The sequence below is a fragment of the Miniopterus schreibersii genome (assembly GCF_964146895.1).
Source record: "Miniopterus schreibersii genome assembly, chromosome: 16".
Classification (NCBI taxonomy): domain Eukaryota; kingdom Metazoa; phylum Chordata; class Mammalia; order Chiroptera; family Miniopteridae; genus Miniopterus; species Miniopterus schreibersii.
In genome coordinates this window covers 12294676-12312550 of record NC_138116.1, presented here as the reverse complement: position 1 = coordinate 12312550, position 17875 = coordinate 12294676, and the positions used below count along the sequence as shown (strand labels likewise).

General features: G+C 40.9%; 1 protein-coding gene across 10 annotated transcripts in view; it reads left to right on the top strand.

Moving 5' to 3' along the window:
- The first annotated feature begins 3719 nt into the window (after nt 1-3719).
- BCAS3 (BCAS3 microtubule associated cell migration factor) overlaps nt 3720-17875 on the top strand; it is a 421342-nt gene continuing 407186 nt past the window's right edge. For 7 of the 10 annotated variants that reach the window (XM_081160916.1, XM_081160912.1, XM_081160914.1 and 4 more), the window contains exons 1-4: nt 4069-4159; nt 5572-5659; nt 8324-8378; nt 13965-14040. In XM_081160916.1, the coding sequence (XP_081017042.1) occupies nt 5589-5659; nt 8324-8378; nt 13965-14040 (202 nt within the window). In that variant the 5' untranslated portion in view covers nt 4069-4159; nt 5572-5588. Of the gene's footprint in view, nt 3761-4068; nt 4160-5571; nt 5660-8323; nt 8379-13964; nt 14041-17875 lie in introns of those variants that run through there. The other 3 variants (XM_081160910.1, XM_081160913.1, XM_081160909.1) reach the window with 1 other exon arrangement.

Below are 17875 nucleotides of genomic sequence, written 5' to 3'. Positions count from 1 at the left end.
GCAACCCGGACATGTGCCCTGACTGGGAGCTGAACTGGGGACCTCTTGGTTCATGGGTCGATGCTCAACCACTGAGCTATATTGGCTGGACAAGTCACATATTTTTGATCAAGTGGCTATAAATTGGGGTTTCTACAACCCCCTCCACAGGTTTGATAATTTGCTAGAACACACAGAACTCGGGGAAACATGTTTACTGGTTTATTATATAATAAAGGATATAAAGAGATACATCAGGTGAGGTCCAGAAGGGTCCCAAGTGCAGGAGGTTCTGTCCCCATGGGTTTGAGGTGTACCACCCACCTGGCATGTAAGTGTTCACTAACCTGAAAGCTCTCTGAATCCCATGGTTGAGGGGTTTTTATGGAGGCTTCACCATGTAGCCATAATTACTATTTTTCCAGCCTCTTCCCCTCCTCGGAGGAAGTGGTCTGGTGAGGCTGAAAATTCAACTTTTAATCATGGCTTGTTCTTTCTGCTGACCAGCCCCCATCCTGAAGCTATCTAGGAGTCCACTGAGAGTGACCTCATAAGAACAAAAGATGCTCCTATCAGAAAATTCCAAGGGGTTTAGGAGCTCAGTGTCAGAAGAGGTTCAATGACCAAAGGCAAAAGATGTTCCTAACATCTTTAAATACCTAGGAAACGGCAAATGGTTTAGGAGCTCTAGCCAGCAGCCTGGAACAAAAACCAAAATACGTATTTCATATCAAAATGTCACATTCACATACTGGTTCTTTTCAAGATTTTGTAGAACAGGTTCTTGACCTATTTATCTTACTCCTCCAAGATTAAAATATATTAGTTACATATTGCTGCTTAAAAATACCTCAAAATTTAGCAGCTTAAAACAATAAACATCTCACAGTTTCTGGGTGTTCGGAATCAGTCGTACGGGGCTGCAGTCGTCTGAAGGCTTCACCAGGGCTGGAGGATCTGCTTCCCACAACACGTACCTGTTGGTAGGAGGCCTCAGTTCCTTGCTCTATGTGCCCCTTCACAGGGCTGCTCACAACACATCCATTAGCTTCCCCCCAGAGCAGGCGACATCAGGAAGAACAAGGCATAAACCACAATGTCTTTTGTAGCGTAACCTCAGAAGTGCCATGTTAATTAGGCTGCATTTTATTAATCACACCTGCTGAATCTGATAAATGCATGGGGCAGCCACACGCCGTGAATACTACTAAAGGGTGGGTGTGATTTTTGATCATCTTGGAGGCAGTCCATCACCATCTATAAAGAATATAGGGTTTTTAGGTTTGAAAATAACAAATAATAATGTTATTTTCATCATCTTCCAGATATTCGGAAGATTGCCCTAATGGAGTGAAGTGTTTTAAGTGTATTTTCCCTCTAAATGCAGGGGTGGGCAAAAGTATGTTTACAGTTATTCATATGGGAAATAATACAATAATTAACAAATAATAATAAAGAATAAACTGTGTTTTGTGTACTCACAACTGTGAAGCCAACTCTCCTCTGTCATCATAATTTTTTTCAGATTTTAAAGCAGGTTTTATCCAGGGTTAACTGGGGAAGGTAACATATGGGGAAGGTAAATTATGTCCTGAGAGTCATTAAAAGAGTTGTAACTAATTTTTGGTCTTTGCCAATAGTTTTCCTTTCTGGTATATTTAATCATAAATACCAGCTCCAGATTTCAGGATAAGCTGTTGGGGTTCTGACATGTAATTTTTCCCGTTAGTGAATAGAGCATTATGGAGACTAGAAATGAAACAATCCCTTCTGTTAAAGAGCTTACATTTTAGCTAAATATACAATAGGATTACACATTAATCAACTAGAGAACAGCTACAAAGTAGTATTAATGTGAGAGATAAAGGGCAACCACACTTCATAACTTGCCTGTTACAGTCCTACTTTACAAACCTTTACCTTTTAAAAAAATTTTGGTTTAATTATTTATTGAGGCTCGTTTCAAGGAGGTTTCCTGGGTAGAATGATAAATCATATGGCGACTTTTTAACCTCTTTGTTTTTCCTTTTACGTCATTGAAAGTTAAAATATTAATGTTCACCATAGTTGTATGTGAAATCAGATTATTTCACCACTGCTTAAATTGTGTATTATCCGTGTTTCTGGTGGTCAGGGTAAGTGAGGCTAATAGTTTGCTTGAGGCTAAAAAAAGAATCTGAATCCTATCAAAACAAACACAATAAAATATAAAGTGACCTTAAAATTTGGCTTGCATACAGATAGTGCCCTGACAATTCCCTGGGGACTTTAGAAGACGCAATTTTAGTCATTAGTGACTTAATATAATGGACATTGTAGCAACTGGAATAACACAGAACTCTGGCTTGAACTCACTCTATTACATTGAAAATGCGTTTGCTAGCTGGCATTGCTCCGTCACAAGAACAGATTGTTGAAATGACTCATGAACTGGCAATGTGTGCTAAAGCACTCATAAGTTACTTCCATTAAAAAAATGATTACCATAAATTTTATTTTCTCTCCGTTTGAAGGCTCATGAGAGAATCACAGACCATCTCTGTAGAGAAAAAAATGGAGGGCTTAGAACTAGTTCATTGGTTAATTAGTAATTAGTTAATTTGGAGAAATTACTAATTGGTTCCAAGAATTTTAAATTTACTCCTATAAAAATCCTATGAGGCTCATAATATTCTTTCTACAATTTACAAAGGATGAAACCAAGGCAGAGAAATTCATCCCTATATCAATGGCCACTATTTACTGGTTGAAAATGGGAAGCAATAATATTCATCTGACTAATTTTCTCTTAAAGCCATTTTCATGATGATGATGGGACTCCATTATATTTTTTATTTCAGTCACTCCTAATAAATAAATTTGAAGAAATAAAAAATATCTGAAATATAAAACAAAATGTGGAACTTTACCAGTGTTCATCCTTTCTGTAAATGTCATCGCACAGCTGCTCAAGCTCAAAACAGGGGCATCTTCCTTGATTTTCTCTTTTCCTTTTATCCCCCATCCAAAGCATTAGCAAGTTCTTTCAATTCTCTCTTCCAAAATATGCTGAAATTCACGACTTTTCACCTTTACTGCTTCACTTCTAGGCTCAGTTCTAGACCACACCTCCTTATTTTCTGTTTCGTAGATAGAATGATCTTTTAGAAATGTAAATACGATCATGAGACTTGCTAGCTGAAAGTCCTCCAATAGATTCTCACCCTAGAATAAAATTGAAACTCCTTATAATTCTGTACAAGACCATAGTCCATCTGGCTACTGCTCACCTTTCCTAACTAGTTTGCTATATTTAATTAACTCTGCTTAAACCATAGTATTTTTCTCATTCTTCCTGCCTTCTTAGAGCCTTTGTACTTACTGAGCGTTTGTTCAAGAAATCGATAAACGTTATCACTACTCTACAGAAATGTAAATGACGAAACAACAACGGCGAGATTTTGATCTCTTCCTTAGGAGAGGTAGAAGCGGGGAAGGAAGGAGTCAGGCGAGGTCCACAAACCTAGATTAAATGGACAAGATTACTTGCCGCGCCCCCCATTCAGACCAAAACCAATTTGGCTCCCGGGCTGCCCACCACCCTCAGGCAGCCTAGGTTCCCGGAAGGTAAACACATCTACCAGGGCGGGGCAGAAGGCGGGTTCCGAATGGATGAGTGGCCAGCTAAGAGTGATTGGCAGCTGCCATGTCCACGTGCTCTGAGCGTCTACCCAGATGTCGCGAGAATTCCATGTAAACACACCCGTCCCGGGTCCTCGGATTCCCAGCCTCAGACGCTCAGGTGAGGTGCACGGAGTCTGGGGCACGATGCTTTGGGACAGAGCCACGAGGGTGCTGTCTGCCATGGGCGCTCGACATGTCCGGGATTCCTCCCCGCCGGCCAGCCTTTGCAACCGAACCTGACACCTCTCTTTTCCCCGAATTTACATACTGTTTTGTTTTTCCTCGAGCCCCAGCGGATTGGCTAATTTCAGGAGGCGGGTCCGCCTCTTTTCTACTTGCGGGTTGGCCAAACTGACCTCTTGGGGCGGTGCCCGGCCGTAGCCAGTTTGCTCCTGGGATTGGCTGGGAAGGTAGTTCCGCTGAGGCGTGGTAGGAAGTGGTAGCCGTCAATCACGAGGGGGAGACTCCAAACAGTGAGGCTTGATCTGGAGAACAGCGTTTACCGGCGGGGCGGCCGGTGAGAGGGCTGCTGGGGCTGTGGCTTTGGGGAGGCTTGGCGAGGACGAGGGGCGAGCAGCGTGAGGGGAGAGGGCTCGGCGGGCAGGAATTGGGCGTGGGAGAGCTGTGGAGATCGGAGGGGGAGGGGAGGAAGGAAGGGCAAGGGGCCAGAGGGCGGCCGGGGGCAGCGGTGCCTCCGCGTTGGAGGTTAAGTGGGTAGCGCGGGGCTGGTGTGTCTCAGGGGAGTGGGGCCTGAGGGACTGGCCAGGGTCATCCTCAGGAGACAGGGCCCTCACAGGACAGTTCTTGGGAGGCTGTGTTTTGGAAATAAAGGGTGGTATGGAAATGAGAGGGCTGAGGGGCTGGAGGGGAAGGTACCCATTGAGGAAGGGGTCCCTGGGCTAGCTGGGGCAGAGGGTGTTTGGTTGTAGCAGATGGGACTCCTCAGTTTCACAGGTGTCAAATAAGGTGATAGAATGCTCTCTGCTTAGAAGTGAGGGGTTTAGGGGCTTTCAAGATTCGTGCCAGGCTGTGGGCTCTCCCGAGCCTTGTAAGAGACATTTAATATTGCTGTCAGTCCTCCTCTAAACCCGAACCAAGTATACCCCATGCTCTTAAAACCTCCCCAATGATTCAGATGCTTATTAGACATTCAGGGGCCAGGACTCAGTGATGTGACAGGAAAGGATAAGGGGCTTCTAATGCAATATAAGTTTTTATTACTGATTTAGACTCTGGTGATTAAGTTCCGATAGCAGGGGGTTAACAAAATTAATTGAAAAAAGTCTTGCTACATTATGACCATGCTGTCTTTTTTTTTAAAAGATATAATTGGCACATAGCATTATATTAGTTTCAAGTGTACAACATAAAGCTTTGATATTTGTGTATATTGTGAAATGATCACCACAGTAAGTCTAGTTAAGATCCATCACCACACAGTTACAATATGCTTTCTTACTCACGGATTACCAACAGCCTTAGTTGGATGGTGTTACCCTACTGTCCTATTTGGTCTTGAAATATTGTACAGTGTGTGTATTTTCAGTGTCTCAACATAAGATTTCAGTAGGTTTTAAAATTTTGGCTAGTAAGGCAGCACATTTGTTTTTATAAAGTGATCCTGTGCTAGACTTCCCATCCATGATCTGGTTCTCCTTACCTTTCTAATTTATGTTAACAGATCAAAGGGTCCAGCAAGAGTCTTAACTGGTTTTGTGGTTTCTGAGGTTTGGTTCAAATAAAAAATCTTGGTAATTTAAAAATTTTAAAACCTCCTGTCCTCCCTCTTTTCTGGTGTAATAGAAATTGCTGGGAAAGTTTCCTACATTTTGGCACTTTTGACAGGGGATCTCTAGTGAGCAACCGTAAACCTCACTCCCTACTCCCAACAATAATGATCCATTTTTTCTAATTTTGCTTTGGAAACAGGTTTTGTGCATGAAGCCATGGCTACAGATTCCCCCAGAAGACCCAGTCGTTGTACTGGTGGAGTTGTGGTTCGCCCCCAGGCTGTCACGTAAGCAAATTTCAGATAAGCCTAATAACTGAAGACAAAATTACTCAGAATAGTGACTTAACATTCAGGTTTCTTTTCTGAACAGTGATTACTTTTGTAGAACCTATTTAATTTTGGCTTTACAGGATGATAAATATCATTGCCAAGCTCAAATAAAAGGAATAATTGGAAGGTCAAGTTGATGTATTCAGCACTTTTACAGAGTACAGGAAAAGCACCAAGCTAAATCCTAAAGAGGGATGTCTTTTTCATACTCCAGGTTTAACAATTAGTGGGTTATTAAATCAATTTATTGGATCAGGACCATTATTCAAAAACGAAAACGAATGTAATAGAAAATATAGTTGAGAGTTAGCATTGTTTTGTGTCACACGTAGATATATTCATGTATGTTTACTAGAACGTGATGTAAATATTTCTTACACTGCGGTCACAGGTAGAAAATTTCAAAGTCAGCGTCATAAAGGGTACATTTCTATATTTTAAGCCTTCCTTGACCAAGCATATGTATTTTATTTTTTTTTAATCCTTACCCGAGGATGTGTTGAGGAAGGGGGGTTGGAGAGAAAGAAAGAAACATCGATGTGAGAGAGAAACATCAATCGGTTGCCTCCCGTATGCACCCTGACCAGGGATTGAACCCACTACCTAGGTATGTGCCTTGATCAGGAATTGAACCCGAAACCTTTTAGTGTATGGGACAGTGCTCCAACCAACTGAGCCACCCAGCCAAGGCATGTGTATACTTTCTAGGAGCATATAATCTAATATGCTTTTAAGATATGTATGCTTGAAATCCCTATAATCAGTAAAAAAGATGCTAGTCAAACAAAATGCGAATTTAGAGAGAGTATTTTTTTGTATTTAGTGGGAGTATTTTAGTATTTTAGACCTGAAAAGTTTTCATTAAGAAGCTAACATTTATAGCGTACTTCAAAGATTGAATAGTATTTGGGCAGTTAGAATCAAGGGTGTATTTTAGGCAAATGGAATAGAGTGAGCAGATGTGGGAAAGGCAAACTGTTTCCATGAATGAAATATAGGAAATTTGACTTATATGAAGTAGGTCGAGGTGGGCAACTAAGACCCTACAGTACCTGGCTAAGGAGGTGAAATTTGTTTTCTGCTTTTTAAAATGTTCATAAGGAAATTGTAGCATCTTAGATTATTTCCCGTGGGAAGTTTAGCATGTTACATAAAGATTGTCTTCTCAGAGTAACAAAAGTACATGTGGAATATGATATTTTTACCGCAAAACTTCCTTTTTTTCTCCTCCTGCATTTTCCAAGGCTATATGTCTTTGCTAACTATGGACCATGGCAATAAGTTAAGCATGTTGTTAGCTGTGAGGTAGGTCCTGTTTCACTCTTCATCTTACAGGTGAGGAGACCAGAGCAGAGAGAAATTAAGTAAATCGTTCTTAGTAACAGCCAAGAAGGGGAACCTGGATCATATCCAGGCAGTTTGTCTATGTGGCCTCACCATGTTCAACATTTATTGCTTTTTGTTACGCAATACATACTTTTTGTGGTTTAAAAAAACGCTTCAGTTCATTCAGCATTCTTTTAACAGTGCCTGAGCATCTACCCAGGCCTAAGTACAGGCTTATAGATTCTGGAGGTACAAGGTAAATATGAGAGATGGATTCCTTTCTTTAGTGGAGTTTACATTCTAGTGGGGGAAACTGCACATAGGTAAAGTCCTTAGGGCTCTGATCAGTGCAGCGCGCCATGGTAGAGAATGACAATGGGAGTAAGATAAGGCTATCAGGGAAGGCTGCTCTGAGGAGGCAACACTTTAGCTGGAGATATGAAAGGGAGGGCAGAGTATGGGAAGGAATTTAGGCAGAAAGCTGGTTTAAAGGTCTTGATTAAACAAGAGCTTGGTGTAATCTAGGAATTGAAGTTGCATCTGACTGAAGCAGAGTAAATTAAGGGAGTGGTGGAAAAATTAGTTTGGGGAGACAGGTCTAATAAAAAAAAATTTTTTTTTAGGCTTAGTTTTATAGGTATGTAAGGTATATTTTAAAAGAGAATTTAGGATAACTCATTATTAAGTGTAATTTTCCACATCTCTCTGGAATGAATTTGATTTGACATTTTGAAGAATTTTATTTCTCTACTTGCCGATATCTATATACTTCCTCTTTTAAATATCTTAGTGTCCTTGTGCATTTTAATACTTTCCCATGTCTTGCCTATGGCAAAAGTTACCTGTAGAAAAATACAGATTCAATTTTCTCTATACATGTAAGGGACTAGGTTCATAACCACTTTAAAGAGAAGGCCACTAAATACCGAGTCATCAGCCACAGTTTTTCTTGCTCTAACTAGGGCATTCTGCTCTGACTCAAGAGGAAGAGCTTGCCTTAGCCAAGTCTTCTGTCTTCACTCCTTCAAGTATGAGTTAGAAGTTACCTACATCAAATTAAGAGAGCATAACTTTTCAGAAGACATAATGTTTAAAAATGTTAAGATCTCATTTGCATTTAATAACATACAATGAACCGAGAAAGCTTAGCAGAATTATCATGTGATGTGAGTTGGTCTTTTCCCCCCCTTTTAAAAAATATTATGAAAGAGTTTCTTAGGCCTTATAGAAAGAGCTTTTCCATGTTTGTCTTAAGCTGTCATGGTAAATTTTATCCAATTTTCTCCTTTACAGGGAGCAGTCGTACATGGAAAGTGTTGTGACTTTTCTACAGGATGTTGTGCCACAGGTAAGTGTTATGTGGTTTCAGAAACAGTAGATGTTACCATTGGCCTGGGAGCCACGGAAATGTTCCGTTTCCTGAACTTGATACTAGTATCACAACTTCAAAAATACTCGATGTTTTAGCTTCCTGAACATAGGCAGGGTGGAATTTTACTTGTTATTAGATGTGCCTTAGTTTTGTGCTGACAGTGGCACGATTATCATTCCTCAGGACTTGCTCTCCTAAGAGAAATCAAGGTGAGACGTTTTTTGAGAGATGGGACTTGGGACTCTCTAGTTGGGTTCTGTTTGTGAAATATGTCTCTTGTCCTGGTTAAATGGTGCCGGTCTGAAGTGAGACAAGCAATATGTGCTTTACATTGCACTAACTAGGTATTATGTTAACTAATTCCTCTATACCAAGCGCAAATCTATGTCTCTTTCATATTGAGCAGTACTGTTATGCCACAGAGTGTGCCTTGTTACTTAAACCTGTGAGCAAGTAAGCTCCTTACTGTTCCCTGTATTTCCATGTGAGATGAATGAGAGAGCTACCCTTCTGGGATCAGCTCTAGTGCACTGTTGCTCATACTTAACATAAGTATCACTTGGCATGCTTATAAAAAATAATAATTTCCAGGCCCCTCTTCCAGAGAATTTGACTCAGTGGAATTGCGGTGGCATCTAGTAACTTGTGTCTATAGTAAGAATCTCAGATGATTCTTGTGAAACAGTAGCTTTGGGAAGCACTGGTTAGTGGAACTATAGAAGGGGAAGGTTTCTGTTTTCTCCTTGTGGTGATGTCAGTGTTCCCTGACTCTAACGTAGCTGTAACTGCCCTGTTCAAAAACGACACTCAGAGATCCAGTGGCCTGGTTTTATGAGAGGGTCCTAGAAAACTCTGCAATCCAGGTTTCAGCTGTATTCAACAAATACTATGCATCAGATAAGGGACAGTACCAAGGAATGTTGGTATTTCTTTATTACATTCAGGCAACTTTAATGAAAATAGGTCACAATGACAAGGTTTGCAGGCCTGCGGGGCATGTAAGGAGAAATGCATGGCTTTCTTTCTTGAGGAACTTGTTTAATAAGGGAAGTCAAATTTCTTGAAACAGCCAGAGATAATAGCAATATATCAGTTAGTGTTACACATGATAGTACAGACAGAATACTTAATTGCAAAGGGAATGCATAGCAAAGAAAGAGTGAAAAGGTTAAGTTCCAAAGGTCATTGGAAGTAGCATTAATGGAAATGAATGGAAAGGTTGAGTATTTGATGTTGAAGGAAACTAGTTAGCTGAGTGTGGAAGGCAACAGAGTTGCTGTGGCTGGAGAGCCTCCTGTATTCTGCAGAGAAGGCCAAGCTTAGGTCTTCTATAAATTGCTCCTTTCTTGTAAGCCCTGAGCCCTGGCATGAGACTAGTTCCAAGGAAGGGGCACTTAAAATTTTTGTAATTTGCCTGCCCCTAGAGTGCCTCTTTATCAAATTTTTACAAAGGCAACTTTCGTGCTAATGGAAGCCCTGCATAGCAAGCAGTGTTGGTTGGCTGGAGGAGAAATGCTGTGTCAGGGGCTTTGAGGGAGTAGTTGGAGACTTTGCTAGAGAAACAGGAATACTACTAGATTGAGTAATAGATTGAAAATAGGCTACTAAAGCTGATAGGGTAAAAATGCCAAAAGGTGGAAGATTAATTTAGTTTTTTATGACTAGTATACAATAGAAAGGGGTTAATCTATGCAATTGACTGAAGATTTGGAGCAGAGTAGTAACTGTGGAAGTAAAGTCATAGTCCTGGATCTAAGAATTAGAATATTCATTCAAGAAATTTATGTTATGCAAGTCATTATTCTGCTTACTGTGGAAAGAAAGCAAAAAATTCAGGCAGCAGACATTTACTTGAGCACCCATTATGGATCTGGCACTGTGTCAAGTTGAGGGGATCCTCTGTGCCTATCCTTAAGGCTTCATGGTCTAGTGTAGCAGTTGGCAAACTGTTTCTGTAAAGGGCCAGATAAGCTTTTGCAGTTCACTTAACCTCTGTAGCAACTATTCAGCACTGCTTTTTATGTAAAGCAAAGGGTAGGACTGTATTAAAGTAAAACTTAATGAACACAGGTGGTAGGCTGGATTTGGTGACTCATGGTCTCTTTTTTTTTAAATGTAAATTTTACTTTTCAGTTGTAATTTATATTCAATATTATTTTATATGGGTCTCAGGTGTACAGCGTAGTCTTTTTCCACGTTTAATCCAGAATCCCCCATTGGTACTTTGCAGTCAGCCATTTGGAAGATGATATTTTTTGCTGATGATATTATGTTCCTACTCCTGCTCTATTCTGGGAATCATCAAATTCATGGAGCCTGGAAATTATTCTCGAGGTCTCTAAATAGCCCCCAAAGAGAGAAAATGTGTTAGTCATATCAGTTTCTTCAGCTCTCACAAATAGATTGAATTCCCATTGTGTCCAAGCGATGTCATTGATGGCCCGTAGTGAGGGCATTGATTAGCTGTGCCCTTCCATCTAATAATTGTACTATGAAAAGTTATTAAAAAAATGATTTAATAAAGATCTTTTCATTTCATTGCTTTTGAAAATTCCACATTTCCAGTGTCAAAAATTGTAGTCAGTCCAAATGTCAGTAGCAGTCAAGCAAATTATGATATGTTATTCCTGTAGAATAATTTGCTGCTATTAAAGTTATACTTCCGATGTAGCACCCAGTGGAAGTTGTTTTCTCTATAGTGAAAAAAATAAAACAACGTATCTACCGCAATCGTGGCTGTGTCTTTTCACATTCAACAATAACTTTGCGCTCATGAATGTGTAGATGTGTTAGAAACCAGACAAGGAATAGAAATAAGCAAACCCTGTCAGTCATGGCTCTGAATTGGAGGGCTAGGGGGGTGTCGGTTGGAGAAGGAATGCTAATAATCAGTTTGGTAGGACACTGACCTCCGCGAGACAGCAGGCGAGAGCCAGATGGGCCCTGGGTGAGTCTGTGCCTCGCTGGGAATAAAATATCTAAACACGGGCAAAGGCTGTAAGCCGAGAGGCAAAGTGACGCGATGTCATACACCTTCTGCGTGCAGACCCTCGGATGCAACCCTTGGACGCCTCCATCAGCTTCCCAGAATTTTCTCGGGAGGGCTCAGGAGAGAGCACCGTGTGGGGAAGGAGAGAGGAAAGCTTGGAGACGAACGCAAGCATACCAGCCTTGGAGTAAAGGACAGGAAAGCTCAGGGATCCCAGTGGGCCCAAAGGCGACTTTCATCCTGTTTCGTTCTGCTTCTCGCCCAGAAATCAAAGGACAGCATCTTCCGATGGATGTTGCAAAGGCCTGGGAGGGTGCTCGGCAGTGCTGCAGGGGATAGGAGCCTTAGGAGTCAGCTGGAGGGAGGGAATGTTCACGGAATGTAACTGCTTCGCCAGATTGGAGAGCCCCAGATAGGAAGGAAGAAGCTGACCTCAGGGTGAGGTGGCGGCTTAGGCTGGATCCTGGAGCAGAGAAAGGACGTTAGTGGAAAAACTGGTGAAATCCCCTAAAACCTGGAGCGTAATTAACAGTAGCGCGGCAGTTAGTGTCAGAGTTTCGACAAAGGTACCACCCACATTCGGGGAATCTGGCCGAGGGGTGTGTGACAACTTTCTGTACTGGGTTTGGGCATCTAAAATTATTCAAAAAATTTTAAAAAATTGTAAAAAGAGAGTTTTCAAGGATGTCCAGAGCGAGAGGGAGGAAGAAGAGGAAGAGATAAGGCTGAGAAGAGAAAGCCTGATAAGGTTGAGGTGGGGGAAGATAAAGTTGGTTATAGTGGGGTTTCCTCCACAGGATGAACTGCCCTGAACACCGCTCTCGTTTTTTTTTAAAGACAATTGAGATCATAAGGATTTTTTGTGTAGAGTAAATCTATGAAAGTGACTGTCTTTTACTAGTATTTTCAATGACCATTAACTTTGGTAAGTACAGGGGCTCTAAATTGGCATGGAAATTTAAAGCAGGTCATGTGTAACATGGTTCTGATATACCATGTTAAAGAATAGTTCTCTGAACTGAGAGCCACTTTATAATCGAAAGTGTTGCAGCTCTTTTGTTCTTCTAAATGCTTGTAAGTACACACAGTCTTTAACATTTTTAAAAATAAAAACACTTGCTTTATGGAGAGATGACACCCTTTGAATACTGATGAGTACTCTTGGTGCTTCCTGTGACTTCAGGGCGATTGATGTTTATCTCTGTGACCCTTGTGGGCTCGTAGGAACTAGCTGATAGGTTGAGTGGAGAGGCTGGATCAGAGAATACTTTTTTCCCCACCCCCAACACTGACCCGTGCCCTCCAGCTCGAGGCAAGCCGAAAGTAATACTCCTTTTTATTTTTATTTTTGGTGACTGTGAACAAGTGAATTTATTATGTTTCTATGCTATATTTTTAAGCCTAGGAGAGAAAAGCAAATAAACCTTTTAATTGTTTTGTGGTTTAGAAAAATGAGGTCATATGTATATATTGTCCTATCATTCTGTTTATAATTTCAAAGAGTACATTTAAAAAATTTATTTTTAAATTACAGTTGATACTCAGTATGTATATATTTTTATTTTAAGTTTAAAAAAAAAATCTTTATTGATTTCAGAGAGAGGAAAGGAGAAGGAGGGAGAGAGACAGAAACATCAATGATGAGAGTCATTGACGGGCCGCCTCCTGCACACCCCCCACTGGGGATTGAGCCCACAACCCGGGCATGTACCCTGACCAGGAATCGAACCCCGATCGCCTGGATCCCAGGTCAATGCTCAGCCGCTGAGCCACGCCCGGCCGGGCTCAATATTATTTTATGTTAGTTTCAGGTGTATAGCCTGAAAATTATATAATGTATGAAGTGATTCCTCCCGATAATTCTAGTACCCACCTGGCACCATACATAGTTATTACAGGATTATTGACTATATTTCCTATGCTGTAGAAAAGTAATGTTCTTGAAATTCTGGGTACAGTGTAATTGCCTGATCAAAAATACATGGGAACCAAATAGATACCTGTGGTAGTTTTGTTTATTTTTTTAAGACTTGTTTGTTGACCAATATAAGGGGATGATTTAGTTTTTGAGTGCCTTTGAATTATAGCGATATTTCTTAATAGGCTATGATCATTATATTTTAGGTTTCTGCAATTCTTTTTTTAAAAATCCTCACCTGAGGATATGTTCTTCATTGATTTTTTAGAGAGAGAGGATGGGAGAGAGAATGAGAGACAGACGTTGATATGAGAGAGGAACATGGATCAGTTGCCTCCCATGTTTACCCCTGCCGGGAATTGAACCCAGAGCCTCTTGGTGTGCGGGATGACACTCCGCCCGGCTGAGCCACCCTGCCAGGCCTTCTGCTCTTCTTTAAAGGTTAAAAACCCTCTTTTTTACCACGGTTATCAGACTCCTGGATAACTTTCTTTGGGAGTAAAAATATTACAAAATGTGCTAGTTTCCAAGAGGTAGGATTGGTGACATTGTTGAGGGGCAGGGTTGGCTTTATTTAAGCTACTCTTTGTTTTGAACATCGGTACTATAAGAGCTGTAAAATATTTTTATTCAACCGTTTCTGTTTACTATGCAGGCTTACAGTGGAACACCTCTAACAGAAGAGAAGGAGAAAATAGTCTGGGTCAGATTTGAAAATGCAGATTTAAATGGTATGGTTTTAACTTTTTGGGGCATATGAATTAAATGTGTGTTTGAGGTTGACCTGATTCCAAAAGAGAACCCTTCCTTGAGTAAGATCGCTTTCTCTTTCAGCAACATTTTAGCTTTTAAAATAAGTTCATGTTTCATTTAAAAAGTAGCATAACCGCACTACAGAACTTCATTGGAACTAATAATGACATTGTACAAGTTTGAAAGTAAGTGTAACACATAAAGCCTCGCCTTAAGCTTTAAGTCCCACGTGAGAGGGTGAGAGGGGGCTCCCCGAGTCTGTTTCCCAGGCTGCCATGTGTGCCACCTTCTGGCTGAGTTTGAGAGGCGCTGGTGAGAAACTTGAGTGGGCCGATGGGACAGGAAAGAGTGTTCTTCCCTCCCCTGCTCACCTCAGAGGCTGCTTTTTTCTGTGGTTATAGGCTGTCCTGGGGGGTTGCCTGGCAGTCCAGCTTCGACCAGGTGACCTCGGCACCCTGCACTCTCCTGTGTCTTCCTAGCTTAGGGGTAGCAATGACATCCTGCTTGTTGCTAATCCAGTTAGGTTGCCTCACAGTTTGTTTTTTGGCTTCTCAGCTAACCGGTTGTGTGCATTAAATTCCCAATTATAAATACCGTGAGCTGTTTTAATTTCCTGTTTGAACCTGATTGGTATCATACTCTTGAGTTTTTGTCTCCTCTAGACTTTTAAAATATAATGCCGTATTTTCCTTTAAAAGCTACTGTCCAGGATGAGAGAGGCCAAGTATCATCTCTGCAAACTGGTTTCTTTTGAATTTTGGATTCTGTACCATCCGGTTCGTTCAATAATGACAACCTGTTGGGGCCTCTTTATGGGAGATAAAGCATTCACATGTAGGGGTGCTTATTTGTGATATGTAAGCTTCCCATTGTATTTCCTCTTGAAAGCTTATTATATTTTACATTTTCTTTTTATGGCTCAAATTTCCTTGTTTATTAGCATATATCCTTCCTTTTTTTTTTTTAACACATAAATGCTTTTTTTTTTTAAAAAAATATGTTTTTATTGATTTCAGAGAGAGGAAGAGAGATAGAAACATCAATGATGAGAGTCATTGATCGGCTGCCTCCTGCACCCCCTCTACTGGGGATCGATCCCGCAACCCGGGCACGTGCCCTGACCAGGAATCGAACCTCTATCTCCTGGATCACAGGTCGATGCTCAACCGCTCAGTCACACTGACCGGGCTCATTATTTGTTTTAAAGAGAGCACTCGGACTGTAGTATGGCGTTTGATGGGCAGTGGTGGAAGCTCATTGTGCTATTGGAATAGAAGCAGCTGGGACAGGGTGGTGGTGTAAGGAGAGCTGTTCAGGAAGACAGGGGTTAGTGATAGATTTATTGCTGGAGGGAGGGAAGAAGGTGGTTCTTGATGTTGCTAGTCACCGAGAGGAACCCTGGAATACCAGGTGTGGGGAGAAAATCATGATTTTTGAGTGGAATTTGCTTTCCTATTGAGACACCCAAAAACCCATGTTGAGGAGGTCACTGGCAGATACTAATTGAAGCAGTGGGGTCACCTAGGGTGCCATTTTTGGCCTGTGCTTTTCTCTTTAACAACAACTTGGAGGTTATTGGCGACTATAGCAGAAGTCGCTTCAAAGGAGTGTTAGGGGCAGAAACCATCCCGAAACGTATTTTTGGGTGAATGAGAGATAAAAATAGATGACAGTTATAAGCAACTCAGTCAAGGAATTTAGCTTCTAGAAGGAGAGGAGAGTGCTGTAGTCACACAAAGGGAGAGGAATATTATTGCTTTAATTTATGATTTTGAAAACCTTATTTATTGTGCAAATATATCATGGAAAACAACACAAAACAAAAGTATACATCAGTGAATGAATTTTTACTAATCCAACACCTATGTAACCATCACCTCGGGTAAGAAGTAGAATATTACTAATTGCCTGGTGACCTGGAATTTCATATAGATAGAATTATTCAATATATCGTCTTCCGTGTCTGGCTTGTTTTGCTCATTATGTCTGTGAGGCTCGTCCGTGTCTGGTGAGTGGCAGTAGTTCATTCTTTTTTCCGTGCTGCGTAGTATTCCACTGTATCAGTACCACACCGCGCTCATCCATTCTGTTGATGGGCATTTGGATTGACGCAGCTCTTGGCTCTTCTCAAATCTTGCTGCGGATAATATTGTGCACGTCTCTCAGTGTCTGTGCCTGTGCTCATGCTTCGAATGAGTAAGAAAACCTAGAGTGGAACTGCTGGGCCGAAGGGCGTAAGACAAGTAGAGTAAGTTGTCAGGCTGTTCTCTGAAGTCGAACTGATTTACATTCACCAGCAGTACATAGGCCACCCCTTTGCTCCACCTCGCTCGGTTTTGTCATTGTCGTTTTTAGCATTTCCTTGATTACAGCAGATGAGGTCGAGCCACTTTTTGAGCTCTTTTCGTGTTTATTGATCATTTGAATATCCTCATTTTGAGGTGCTTTTTTTGTGTGTCTCTTGCCTATCTTTCTAATGATTTCTTTTTCATATTGATTTTAATTGTTATGTGTACTGGATGAGTACAAGTCTCCTGCCCTGTGGCTGCTTTTTCACTCTGGTGGTAAGAGTGGCTCATGATTAACAGAAGTTCTTTATTTTAATGTAAAAAAGCATTCAGTAGAATTTGTCAGTATTTTATGCTGAGTTTTGTGTGTGTCCTGTTAAATCTTTCCCTACACTCTGATCATGAAAATAACTTTTCTGCATTATCTTTCATAATTTAATTTTATCTATGTCATTTATATCTAAAAATCCCCCGGTACTGATTTGTTTGAAAAATTCTAAAAGATAGGAGACACCCGAGCATGTTTAAATGCCCATTGAAAATAACCAGTAGCATGGAAGGAATTGAAGATAGCAGGAATGATTGGAAAAAAGCTCCTGAGGAGGTGGTGGAGGATGGGATCCAAAGCACAGATGGAGGGGTTGACTTTAGACAGAAGGAAAGACAACTATTTGTAGTAGGATGGAAGGTGAAGAGGCTGCTACAGATGCACATCTGCCTTTGGCAGCGGGCAGTTTCTAGTTTCCCTGTGCAGCGTGAGTGAGGAGAGAATGGGTGGAGTCAGGGCCTGGACAGAGTTTAAGAAAGTCATTGAAGTAATCATAGAATAAGTTCTAGAAAGCAGAATAAATTTGGTGTGCAGTTTTGGGGGTCCAGTTGAAGTTCGTGGAGATAATTTAATTTATAGTGGTACCAATTCTGTGATTTTTCTGGATCAGTACTTGGCTGCCTAGAACACACTAGGATAGAGGGTGGCTGGGTTCATCTAGGAATAGGGTTTTGCTCTTTGGATGCCATGCAGAGATCCTACAAAAAGAGATAAGAGAATGTAGATTATTGACAGACATTACTGAGACGGCTGATCAAAGACTAAGATGAGTCTGCAGGGAGAAGGCAGGGTGTCAGTGAACTGGAGGGCTGAAGAAAGTCAAAGAATGAGTCATAACGGAAGCAGGTGAGCAGACTTGATGGAAGATAAAACTGAACTGAGACTAGAATGCTAGAAGTAGTAATTTTTGAGGTGTAAACATTGGGTTCAGTAAGGATATCTTACAATACTGATTATATAACTGGTGGTCAATATTAACTGATGTAAATTGGAAACGTTCATCATACAAGTACATATAATTATTTTGTAGTGGACTACACGCCCCGTGTCTTCAGACACATCAAGATTCAATTCCTTTATGTAAAGGAACATAGTTTTTCTTCCATTGCTGAATTTGCAAATATTAGAAGTTCTAGGTGATTATACTTCATAGTTATACTTATTTAATTTTGGTAAAATATTTCATTTTCATTTGTT